The sequence below is a fragment of the Anser brachyrhynchus genome, assembly GCF_964034855.1.
Source record: "Anser brachyrhynchus genome assembly, chromosome: Z".
Lineage (NCBI taxonomy): Eukaryota > Metazoa > Chordata > Aves > Anseriformes > Anatidae > Anser > Anser brachyrhynchus.
The window spans coordinates 9,796,079-9,809,388 of NC_137697.1; the positions used below are offsets into that span (position 1 = coordinate 9,796,079).

The window sequence follows — 13,310 nt, forward strand, 5'->3', positions numbered from 1 at the left end:
TAACACTGTATAAATTTTACTATTTATAAAATGATTACATTAAATACTCTAGCTTGATTAAACTTACCCTTTCTGTGAATCTAGTCAACATAGATCCTAAATTTGTAGTCTTGCTATAGTGAAACTTTAAATTTCCTCCTGCAGAAGTTTTGTTACTTCCTGAAGTAGGCGCATATTTCAGAGACAGGCCAACGTTGAAGCTTTTTTGTTTGTCCATGTACACCTCTCGTATCATTTTTAGATGATCACGATAGAACTCAGATGTGAAGGTTTTGCCTGCTTTTGTCTTAGAAAAGAGGATGAAAAGGTTATATGAGAAGCCAGAACAGGCAGTAACAGGAAAATCTATGTAGCACTTTGAAGTTGCACGTTTTACTTATCAAGAACAACAACAAAAACAACAACAACAGAAAATTATAAAAAATAGGCACTTATGTGAATACAGCACAGAAGCATTAAGGTTGGGAAGCAGCTACCTGTCTACTTCGTATGTATCCAAACTGACTTTGAACATAAAGAGTAATTTAAAGAGAAGATATTTTATCTGAATAGCAAAATAATTCCACAAAATGTATCAGTAAAGGCTTCATGACATTTGGGAATTAAAAAATATGTTTTGACAGAAAAAATAAAATAATTCTAACCCTTTACTATTTTTTTTTTCTCCCTGAAAATTTTCAATTTTCATTGGAAATGCACATTTGAATCTCTAAATAATTTGACTCAGCTAGAGAATGGGATTCAGTAAAAAACAGTAATTTGATTTATCTTGATTCTCTCAGAACCTCATGGGAGTTTTTATGCAGTCTCCTTGTATATTCAGGCTCTCCTGAGACCCAGGCTCCCAAGAGTGTCTGCATCTTTTTAGCTCCATTTGTGGTCAGAAACTGTTATGGAAAAAAGCCTTCACTAAGTGGAGAGATGATGCTGTCCAAGAGCAGATGTGATGTAAGCAGCAAGTCTTGTCTTCAGAAGAAAACAGGAACAGAATGCCTTAATGGCAGTGTATATTTTAAAATGTGGGTTTTTCACAAATGAAATATATATATACAGATATATACACTAATATATATAACAGAATTGCATTGAAAGTCTTCTTTTTTTTTTTTTTTTTCCAGCAGGAGAGAGAAACTTGTCACTGATTAAGAAACTTAGAGAGCACCAGAGTATCATAATGTTATTCCTTCCTTTTTATCGCAGCCTTTCTTGTGTCCTTGAAAATGTTTTGATTGCTGCTCTATCCAGTAAAATTAGGTATAGTATTCATTTTTTTACATCTCCTATGCATATCATCCAACCATATGGTAAATATTCCAGAAAGACACTTTCATTTACTATGCACAGGTGCAACAATAAATGTGTGGGAAATTATCTGGAGCAACTGAGTTTAATTGCTGAGGCATATGATAACATAACCAGTTTCCCTCCGGACTTTACTGAAAGTATGAGGCTAAAAAGCTGATGCTAACTTACTCAAAGAGGTTTCAAGCCTTCTGAGAGGAAGTCAAGATTCAGGATTCATTTAAAACATTCTAACTTGCATAGAAGGACTTAGACTTACATCGTAATTGAGAACACCAACATTCCATGGCTTGCGATAATATGTCTGTGTGTTCCCATCACGCACCCTTTCACAAAGACCATTGAAAAACTCATTGTCAAATGGGCTGGCCATTGGCTGCATCCCTAAAACATTGATACTGCAAGAGAAATACAGGACAGGTTATGCTTCAAAAAAGAAGGTGTCAGCACATGTAGTCTGGAAGCAATGGTGTTATGAACAGAAAAGCCTAATTTTTGTAAGAGATGGATACTATAGAGGTGGAACTGAATCCTTAGGGATAAGGCTCCACCATGGCAGTTTGTCTCATCTTTTGTTTTCTTCGTTTCTCATTCATGTAATGGATAAAATACTACATATGTGTAAAGCACTTTAATGGTCATACATGAGAAAGAAACAGAAAAATAAAAGATAGATATTGCAGTGAGAACCTTACAAATGGAAGGAAGGAATATACATTTCTTCTTGAACAACATATTTTTGAGGAACTATTAAACTATTACATATAGGTTTAAAAGTTTTATTTATTTATTTATTTTTCTGCATAACTCATTATTATTTTTTTTGCTGTTAGGAACTTTGGTATCAAGAATGCACAAGATTCATGTAGAAGGAATATGCAACAGCTCCTAGCTTTGTCTCTTCTCCCAGGGAGTGACTTGGAGGAGTAACAGAACTCCCTGGAGAGGAAATCTGAACCACTGCAAACCCTGAAAAGAGGGCACGTTGACTATGTAGTTCTACACATCTGCCTACCAATGCACAAGAATTACTTCTGAAAATAGCTGCTCATTTGGGGATTCTATATTGTTTATTGCCTTTCTAACTCCTTCATAGATTCTAATATTTCCAGGAAGCACAGTGTTTATGTCTGATACATGCACCTAGCTAACTGCAAAAACTGGTTATTGGTTCATCAAAATTGTCTGCATTGGGTACCACAGATGTGCCTCTATACATTTCTCATGGACGACATCAACACTGGATTTTAAAAGAAATAATAAAGTAGCTGCTTCTATAAATAAATAAATAAATAAATAAATAAATAAATGCCCATCTGGCTTAGTTCCCCGTACTACAAAGGCAGAGATTTTGCACTTATGCTGTCATGCTGTTCCAAGATGAAACGCAGGATGCACCCTTTTCATTTAAACACAAGGTGGTGCTGTAGTATACTTTTATTTTCCTCTGTTCCCGTTTGGATAGCTGTCTTTTGACTCAATTTGTAGATGCACAGTATGTCACACCTTCTTTCTGTTTGAAATTAAATATGTACAGTATGGTCTGAGAAAAGAAAGATCAATTTTCGACTTAGATTAATGAGAAAAACTATAAATGAATCAAGATCTGGGGAAGTGAAGGACAATAATTAAAAAAAACCCACCCTACAGGCAGTGTTGTTGCAGTAAGGCAGCCTGTAGTATAAAATAATCAAAGGAACTTTTCTCCCTTTTAGGTGCTCATGTTAGTAAAGTAATGGGGAATGACTGAGTCCTTATTAAGTATCACTTGAAAACATATATATATATATATATAAATATAAAATATACCTATATATTTTATGCTGAAATAATAAGTGTTTTAAAAATACTCATGTAATATCTATGTATAATTCTGCACATTAACATAATGATTGATTTACTTTTCACTGTCTGGATAAATATTTATCCTCCCCAAGTACACAATATAAAAAGTAGTCAGGTGTTCTTCTGAAAGTTATGTTGCATTTCTGAATACAAATGAAAACATGATTCCTCTTTTGGGAATGCCAGTGTCCCAGCATTTTCAGTTGGCTTTGGAGACAGTCTTAGACTCTTCACAATGCCAAATACTGCTTTTTTTTCCCTTCATTACATACCCTTGCCCTGCAGTCCTGCCAACTTCAGACACATCGATATCATGGTTACGGCATGGTGATCGTGGTTCAGATTCACAGTTATCTTCATCAGAAAAATCTCCGCAGTCGTTATCCACATTACACACAAGCCGTCGCTTTATGCATCGACCTAATAAAAAAAAAAAAAATTATTGAATGAATCCAATTCTTTCCAAGATGGACATTAAGTGACACCCCCAGCTATTCTTCATTGAGATCTTTCTTTTTGTATAGTTTCACCAGTTTCACAAGGAATTTTCATTCTTCCTCCTTAGAATGAAAAAAAAACAACCCTAAAAACCAAAAAACCCACCATACTAATAAATCTGCTTATTAGTTTACTGAGATGGAGAACTGCTGTCATTTGCAGAAAGTTATCATTTCTTGTGGTTATTTCTATATTAATTTTTTATTATTAGTTTTTTTAATGTATTAGGAGAATACAGGAAAACATTACTTCAATATCAGCAAAGAATTATTTCTTAATTGCTTAAATTGTTACTATTTGTAGAACATGAACTATAATGATTGATATTCTAATGCAACAGTGAAGGACTAATTCTACTGACTTCAGGTATCACAGTTTATACACAGATTGATTTTTTTTTCTACTGAATTCAAAGATTTGAATAAATTTAGCCCTCAGATAATAATAATAATAAAACCACTTGTTAATATTAACTATCTCACCTGTAAGTATCACACAATGGCTATGAACTAATAATTAAAGACACACTTTTTAATTTTTCTTTCTCTACTCGGTCTTTCCAGAAAGATACAATACTGACAATAGCTTGGAACTCAAAATTCACCTAGCATCTTTCCTTTCCTGTTTTGATTAGTTTTAGTATCATTAACTTATTCTATTTTGTTTTCATTTGTGATGAATCTTGAATTCATCTAATTCATATGCCATGCCTGTATTGCTTTACAAATTAAGATCTTTGAATCTAGAGACTTGCTGGTCCCCAGTTGGCGTGTACCATACCACATTAGTCATTAAGCCTCCCTATCCATTTTGCTAGAATTCCTTCAGTCCTAGCTTTATCCCAGTGATTTTTCATAAAACAGGATTCTGTACCAGGTGGAACAGGAATGCTAGAAGAAAGAACAGTCTATGGATAGCTTTTAAACATGGAGTGAAAAACACAGGAAAATAATTTAGATCTGAGGCAAATTATTTTGAGAGATGGAAGGAATGTACCCCTTTCTCAAGCATTTTTTATGTTATGCTTTCGATCTCATGGCTTTGCAACCCACTTATCTACACATTCGGGACTGTCTTTAATCCCTAGCAATAATGTTCTGCTTCAGGAAATCATCCCCAAATAGAAAAGAATTGAAGCATATACTCTGTTTTGTGTAAGCATTTTGACTTCAACACAAACTGGTTGAACTTCTTCATAGAACTGAGTGAGATGTGATTTGCTGAACTATTGCACAACTCATGATGGTATGAAAACAAAACCTACCAGAATTGCATTGAAAGTCAGCACCGCAGTCTGGTTCTATTTCTTCGGGACAGACTTGGTCACTTTCACAGCTCTGTGTATCTCCTAAAGTCTCCACGCATGATTTTCCACCAAACTGGCCGAATCTTTCAATACTTCTAGAACGAAACTTGAAATATAAATAACAGCTTTAATATTGCTTCAAGTCTGAATTTAAGAAGCGTTTGGACTGTGCACTTAGTCACATGGTCTGAACTTTTGGGTAGACCTGTGCGGTGTCAAGAGTTGGACTTGATGATCCTTAAGGGTCCCTTCCAACTCAGGATATTCTATGATTCTATGATAAGATAAAAGAGAAGACATACAAAAACTGGTGAATTTCCATCTGAACTTAGAACTTCTCAAAATGAGGCGTCTTTGGTGATATTATTGGTTGAAAAATCACAGGCACAGCTTATGCTGTAAATTTATAGGAACATCGAATCAGTATCTTAGCAAATATAGTATTATGCTTATTTATCACTCTCCCCCCCCCCCCCCCCCCCAGTATATTATTATGCTTATTTTTCACTCCCCCCCCCCCCCCCCCCCCCGTTATTTTTTTATCCAGGAAGGAAATGCACCATACACATTTTATATGCTTTCAAGTTTTTCATTTTTTGGTAGTCTTGTAAGAACTCCCCTAAGAAAACAAAAATCTGTTTTTGCTAAAAAGATTGCTTCTTATTTAAAAGGGGAAAGTCTGTTAAAAAGTGATGCTCTTTACAGAAACGGAAACATTTACATGGCCATAAAATATTATTTCTATCAACAAAACTTTTTCAGTGACAGCTCTTGAAGGGTTTAGTACATCTGGATGTAGTCTTGCTTACTGTTATGGCTTCAGGTCTGAAATGATTATGGGTTTCAACAAATCACAAACATTCAATATGAGGAGTTGCAATATCATATTTTCCCACAACTAAAAAGCAGACAGATAACATTAATTTGTTTGTTGCTTTGTTACAAAAACTTCCAACTACAGCTTACCCTTTGATTGGTGCATGGGTCACAGGGCCCCCACTCACTCCAGCTGGTCAGCTTACAGTCTATCGGATATGGAGAATTCAGTTCTCTTGTCTCCCTGTGGAAAGCTTTTTCTGAAGAGCTGTCAAACAAAACATTCCAGGGCAGTACACTAAAATAACATTTGAGTTTGCATTTAAACCATATACCAATATTTTGGAAGCACTTTCAAGTTGTTTTCTCCTTTGCTTTTATAGCAGTTCTTGGTACACAAAATGTATAAACCACTGCTTAATCCTAAGTTCTTTGTTGATTTAAAATTACACTTTAAAAAAATATCATTTACTCAGCCTGCTTTTTTTCCCCCTTTTTTAGATCATTATGCATACTCATACTTCTGGTGGGTTGTGCTATTGAAGAGAATCAACCAATAATACACAGAGAATATCTGCAGTTCCCCTATTCAGACAGTGGCTATACTCTGCATACTTAAAGCTAAACACAAAGGCACAGCAGCACATCTCAAATTGGTATAGTACTTCAATATATCTTTCTAATTTCTCAACTATTAGCTGTGTGGGGTTGCCCTTAAGTCTAAATAAATGTTTAAATGTTTTCCTGAGTTAAAAGAAGGCTCATAAATAAAAGTATTACTTGTTAACTGTCTAACTTACATAGTTGGAAAAAGCAGACAAATGTTTAGCTATCTAAGTATTCTTCAGCTTGCTGAGTTGAATACTTTGCCAGTTAGATTTCAGCCAAACGCCTTCATTTTCTGGAGTGACTGTTCATTTTAGTGTCCAGTTTTAAATACTAAAAAACTTCTGGCTTCCAGTAAATGAAGGGCTGTCACTTTACAGAAATTGAGTTTCTTGAAAGTGCCTACAGCTAGACATTAAAAAACTGATGCACTGTAGAATGACCCTTCTGTTCTGAAAAACAAGTCCAGTATTTTACTGCTGACCTTAACCTCACAGGTAGCAGTGCTAAAAGCTGAAGAATGATGGGGTATTGATACCTAACTTTTACTCTCTATCATTTACACCAATTTTGACATTTATATACTGAATATTCATTCACTGCAAGGCAATTCTCCCTCTGCACCTCTCCACGTTAATGCTGCTGCCTCTGTTCTACAGTGGGACCCTTTTTTTTCCAGGCCCCAGCTGGTTGACAGATCTGCAGCTCCTGCAATGTGATGCATGAGCTTTTGTTACAGGCAGTGCATTACCCTCCACTCTTTGACCCGCCCCCCCCCCTCCCCCCCCTATACAAATACATGAAGAAACCAAACAAATGTAACCTGATTCCACAAAATTGAGAAATCTGTTGTTTGGACAAGGAAGATACACCAGTCAGTTCAGCTTTTGAGTGCTATTTATTGTATGTTCAGGTTACATACACAATAAACTGTTACTGAGATACTAAGTAGACCTACGTCTCTTTCCAGTCATTGAATCTTAAGCAGCCTGGTGGCCACTGGGTAGTTGTGCAACCCTTCATACATACACTCAGCTCACCCAAACTGGCTCTGATGCCTCAAACTTTCCACTGTCACACACACCAGCAGTAAACAGGCACTGCAGCTGCTGCTGGTAGTATTTATAATGCACACTCCCACTGTCCTGCCTGCTGCTCCTAAACAACTATTTTCCCAGAAGACTCTTAACCTTAGCCCAAGGCCTGCAATATATGGACCCGAGACAGAGGATGTTGCTATTAACAGGTGAGACTCTAAAAAAAGGAGACAGCAAAAAACACACATATGCTCAATATCTCTGGGTAGCAGAAATGAGATAAGCAGAGAATTAAGAATCCTTTCCATGCAATAGGGACCTCTCAAAATCTTATCTGGTAGGGAAGTGTGAAGCTGTTTTGTGTGCCAAGCACCAGGAATTGGGGTAGCTAGTGCAGAATGCAAATCCAACCTTGTGAAAAGTACATTTTATATGTAATTCCCTTTCACTAACTTTGTGCTGGACTCTAGATCAAAATCAATAACATCTAAACCAATAATCTGTTGTTGGCATCTGAAAGGGTTCTGAGCTTGGGAAATGACATTGAATACTTGCTTTGTTCTTACTACTTTTCTTGAATCAAACTGTAATGGTCACTACCAGAAACAGACTTTTTTTTTCTTTCTTTTTTTTTTTTCCTTTCTTGTCTCTGCTCTGATTCAGCAATTAGATTAGATCAATCACTGTACTCTTACTCTGAACCTTTTATTTTACTTTCATGTTGTTAATTAGTGGCAAACTTTATTTTTCCAGTGCTGTTGGGGTTTACAGATCCCAAAACTTTCTGGAAGGTGCATGTACTTCAAAGTTTGACTAAGTATGCATGCTTACATATGTAAGACAAACATTTCAGTCTAGGGGACCTACTTGAAGTAATTCCACCTGAAGCTGCACTGCGGTCACACTTACTTTGTGCTACGTTAAGAATAGATTTATAACTCAAATTAGGAAGAAAAAAAAAAAAGAAAGAAAAATACGTATATCTCATCTCACTGAAAATTCTACAGAAGGGGTAAATTCCTAGAAGGTAGAAGTTGGATGCAACATGCACAAGTTGCTTCAGGATAAGTGCTGTCTGAATACAAAAAAATCTTTACCAAGAGAACAATTAAATATTAGAATAGCTTCCCCAGGGAAATGGTAGAATGTCTCTCACTGACAATATTAAAAAATGCTTGTCAGGACACCTACATAACCCAAACCAAGGCCCTGCTTTCAGCTGAAGGTTTGTACCAAATCTCCAGAGGTCCCTTCCATACTAGACTTTTCCGTAACTCTACAGTTCTATGAATTTCTGGGAAGTCATAAGATATCTGAAGTTTGATATAGCCCAGCTGCCATCCAGCACCTTCAAAACCAATTTCTTTGCCTGCAATTAGCTCATCTTACAAATATTTCAGCTATACTACAATTTACTGTAACTTCATAATAAGTAGAAAACTGTACAGCAGTTTTTCAAAGCATTGTCTATTACATATTTTTCAAAACTCTGCATGACAGTAACATCATCAGAGGGAAGAAACAAAAACTCAGTGGTCTGGCAAATGGATAAGAATTGTCTTATTCTTCCCTATATCTACAAGTACAGCATTTGTATGTACTTACTGATGTGAGACTATAAATCTCAAAGAGTAACACCACCTATTCTAGCATTTTGGGGAAAAGATTGACAAGTTTTTCTTAAAGATAGGAGTTGGAACCCTCAGACTCTAGACCTTAAAGATATATTGGGACACCTAGTAGGATTTCTATAAGTACCTGGTTATCTTACTCCTAACAATAACCAAGCATTAAGGTATTATAGAAGTTTATGTTGAAATGCATTTCTGAACATTTATTACATTAAAAATGCAGACAAAACCCTTTGCAGAAGTTAAGAATGGTCCCTGAAGAGCAATAACTATGAGTAGAACCTACAGAAGGGATCAGACTCAAGCTAATATAGAATCTAAGGATTCTCACAAAGTTTCTTATAAAACATTATTTTGAGTCTGCAATAAAAAATAAAATAATAATAGTAATAATAATAATAATAACAACAACAACAACAAAACAGGCAGGAAATGCCAAGTTGAACTTTTCAGTGCAAACTGAAGTTTTGCCTTCAGTTGCCTTTCTGCAAACCAGAGGTGATGGTGGTCTTTGAGATTTCAGCCAGCAGAGGTGTTTAAATAAACTCAGCCTAGCAACTTCTGCAAGAATATTCATTCTGAGTGAGTACGTATGGAGTACTCATGCATATTGGTCTCCTCCAGATTTGGACACAAGGTTCACAGCATTTGTTGCAAGTCCAGCTTTGAGGTTTTGGATCTACTTGACTTTACAGCAGGAAAAACAAAAAAAGTCAGAAAAAAAGTCATCGCAAGTGAGCATCATGAACTCTGAAATGCCAACACTGTCTATATTGATCTGGAAATTCAAATGGACACCTATGGAAAAAGCATTTTATTGAACAACATTGTTTAGAAAAACAGACATTAGGAAAACTGAGTTTTTCCACTTCCACATTATATCCACTTCCCTCATTTTTAGAGAATAAGTCTTATGAGGAGCAGTTGAGGGAGCTGGGGTTGTTTAGCTTGGAGAGAAAAAAAAGGTCAGGGGAGACCTTACTGTACTTTACAATTGCCTTAAAGGAGGTTGTAGTGAGGCAGGGATAGGGCTCTTCTCCCAAGCACCAAGTGATAAGATGAGGGGAAATGGCCTCAAGATGCACCAGGGGAGGTTTAAGATGGATATTAGGAGAAATTTCTTTACTCAAAGGATTGCATTGCATTGAAATAGGCTGCCCAGGGAAGTGGTTGAGTCACCATCCCTGGAGGATGTAAAACTTAGCAGTATAATTAGAGGTGGACTTGTCAGTACAAGGTTAAAGGTTGGACTAGATGATCTTAGAGTTCTTTTCCAACCTGAATGATTCTATGATTAAACCCAGGGAGAAAATGTTACAGAAATGTCATGCTGAAACAGGAGATGTTGAGGCATGCAATTTAAATATCAAAGAAAAGAAAGCATTTAGGTTTCTAAGAGTGTCACTGAAGGTGGTAAATCAGAGCGAGAATTTTAGAGACAAGTATGGAAATCAAAATACTTTCTGTGCTACCCATCACTGGGAAGGTTTGAGGAATGGAAGAATGGTCTTTTGAAAGAAAAAGGCATTTCAAAATCAGTACACAAAAATTGCTTTCACCTCTCTTAGATTGCAAAATACTTTATTGGCAGCTTCAAGCCAACCATCCTCATTGATTTATTGTTGATCTGTGCATTAAAATATAGAGCTATTCAATCCATCATTTAAAAAACTGATGACTTGAGAAAGAGGGTTGGTCTGATAGTTAGAACTGACCAACAAAGAAGTCATGGCTCCCTTGTAACTGAAGCCATGATAGCATTACATGACAGTAAACTTAAACAGGTTCCCCAGGGGCATAGTCAGAGCACCAAACTTGTCGGAGTTTAAGAAGCTTTTGGACTGTTTTGGACTGTGCTCTTAGTCATATGGTCTGAATTTTTGGGTAGACCTATGTGGTGCCAGGAGGTGGACTTGATGATCCTCGGGATATTCTATGATACAACAACTGTGGCTGCTAGTGCCATCTTGCAGCTGCATGGTCTGGCCCACGTTGCCTGCTTCAGAAGCTGTAATAGTCTTATCTTCTGGCTGGATTATTTCTAGATGAATATATCAAAGCTGTGCTCTAATTAGATCTGGATGCCCAATTAACCATCATCAAAAAGAAGGGAGAAACATAAAGCCTTATGGTTTTGAAGGCTCTTTTTGCAAAGTCTGTTCGGGTATTTCAAGCATCAATAGCAGTATCCAGCCTCAGGCCTAGACACTCATGCGAGAAGCAACATTTTTTTTTTTTTTTTTTATACAGCATTCATGTCATCACAAAACACTTCACATACCACAATTTAAGTCTTAAAGCAGGCAGACCTTGATTCGTTCTTAATGTACATTTGGCTATTAAGACTTACATTCTTACACCACTTAGTACTGGCTATTCTCATAAGTGAGATATAGACTAGTCAGAGCTATTTCTCGTTGTGTAGCTATTCAGTTGTTTTCAAATGATATTTTCATAGAGACTGAGCCTGCAGTCCTCCTCCTTCTAGTGATGTTTATACTGAAAACCAAAGGCTATATTTCCAAAGAATTAGAGATGTGCAGTCTAGGAGACTTGAGATATTAATATAAATACTATCAGCATAAAATTGTGCATATAATAATATAATGATTGAGATCGTACTATATTTTCACACTCAGCACATAATGGAAAAAAGCTGCTTGAGCTCCACCCTCACTATAAGAATATAAGAGTAAGAATATAGCTTCAACAGCTATCAATGTAATTGATGGCAAAATAAGTGAAGTGGATAAACCATTTTAACTTCTTGAAAAAAAAAAATCTTCAAGGAAAGAAGTTCCCGATTTCACCAAATATATAAGCAAGCTGCCAGTGGAAATGTTTACATTGGTGGCTTATGCTATGTTGGAGAAAAATAATAGCACAGACAGCTATAGAAAACTGAAGACACTTACCTTCTGCTTTCTCCCGAAAGTGAGGCAGACACCTCTAAACTGCATAATATGAATATTAGCTGCAGGACAACATGCATGCTTCTCATTTTGTATCTGAGTAGGAAAGAAATGCTGAAACTGAATTTGCAAACTCTTTATTTGTTCTGTTTGTTATTTATTACCAAGAGGAGAACAAAAAAAGGCAGCACTTACTGAAAAATGCAAGTTGCTAGCCAAAACTGACTTACGGTAAGTGCTCTAAAGTCCACTTTTCAGAAAGTTTGGCTTTTTCCTCTATGGAGATTGGGAAATAGTATAAAGTAGTTTCACGATGAAAGAGCATTTACTAGTATCTTTTAAATATAGGGAAGATGTTTTCCATTCAATTAAAATAAATTAACTGCCTAGTAACAGCAATCATAGTGACTTACATAAGGAACAAGTAGTTCCTAAAGCAGAGCTGTTTACAAGGGTAAATTCAGTTTCATTCAGTTTCTAACATGTTTGGAATTCTTATTTGTTGCATTTGAGGAAAAAAAAGTCCTAACATTCCTCCCTCCACTCCCACCCCCTAATGCCAATATAAAAGAGCAACACAATTTTTTTTGATGTTTTGAAGTAGGCTTCTACTTCTCACTCTCTCACCAAAACCCCAAACACAAGCTACTCTTTAGAAGGCCATTCTTATTCAGCAGTTTTTTATAACCCAGATTTAAGGCACTGTGTGCTGGACAGAGCCACAGAACAGAAGTAACACATAGATAACCTGGTTTTTAGCAGTTAAGCATTACTTAAGCATTTGGACTCAAACCTTAAATAATCTAGTACAAGGTTATTCTGCAATACCATGGATAATAAATACTTTTCCCCCCTGTTCCCATTTTATTTTTTTATTTTATTTTATTATTTTTTTAAGGTTGAATAGGAGTGGCAGTTTTTTTTTTTTTTTTTATAACCCATGCTTGACTTGGGACAATCTCTATGAAGAAATCTTATGCAGCATCGATCCAGCTTGATGAGTCCAGTTACATTAGTTTGTTGAACATGAAAGCCAGACCATGACACAGACACTTGTACTGTTTCATCATACCTGCTTCAGTTGATGTTAAATATACCACCAAGTTCATGGTTCTTTAAAACAGAAACTAAGTCATAGCAAATGTCCATTCAAACTTAACTAGCAGACCAGCAATCATCTTTGACCAGACTGGAAGAGGTTCTTCTAACTTAGTGATTATCCCGACAAGTATTGTCAAGCTCCAGCTAGAACTGTTAATTTTAGCTTGAACAGCAAATAGTCATTTAGATACTTAGTTCAAACTATGCTGGTAAATATATCCCTTCTCTTAAGCAAGGAGAGAGAACACTTTTGTTT

At 36.1% G+C, this 13,310-nt stretch overlaps 1 protein-coding gene and 1 long non-coding RNA gene across 3 annotated transcripts in view; one reads left to right on the top strand and one right to left on the bottom strand.

Annotated features, from left to right (window-relative positions):
* Positions 1-2,611, top strand: part of LOC308185673 — a 22,349-nt gene extending 19,738 nt beyond the window's left edge. The window contains exons 2-3 of the long non-coding RNA XR_013943543.1: positions 1,122-1,254; positions 2,136-2,611. This is a non-coding gene — a long non-coding RNA (uncharacterized lncRNA). The remainder of the gene's footprint in view (positions 1-1,121; positions 1,255-2,135) is intronic.
* Positions 1-12,116, bottom strand: part of C9 (complement C9) — a 21,079-nt gene extending 8,963 nt beyond the window's left edge. The window contains exons 1-6 of one of the 2 annotated variants that reach the window (XM_080574096.1): positions 11,957-12,116; positions 5,918-6,035; positions 4,910-5,057; positions 3,420-3,567; positions 1,562-1,700; positions 68-286 (exon numbers count right to left, since the gene is read on the bottom strand). In XM_080574096.1, the coding sequence (XP_080430222.1) occupies positions 68-286; positions 1,562-1,700; positions 3,420-3,567; positions 4,910-5,057; positions 5,918-6,035; positions 11,957-12,042 (858 nt within the window). In that variant the 5' untranslated portion in view covers positions 12,043-12,116. The remainder of the gene's footprint in view (positions 1-67; positions 287-1,561; positions 1,701-3,419; positions 3,568-4,909; positions 5,058-5,917; positions 6,036-11,956) is intronic. The other variant, XM_080574097.1, reaches the window with a different exon arrangement.
* Between the last annotated feature and the right edge of the window lie 1,194 nt (positions 12,117-13,310).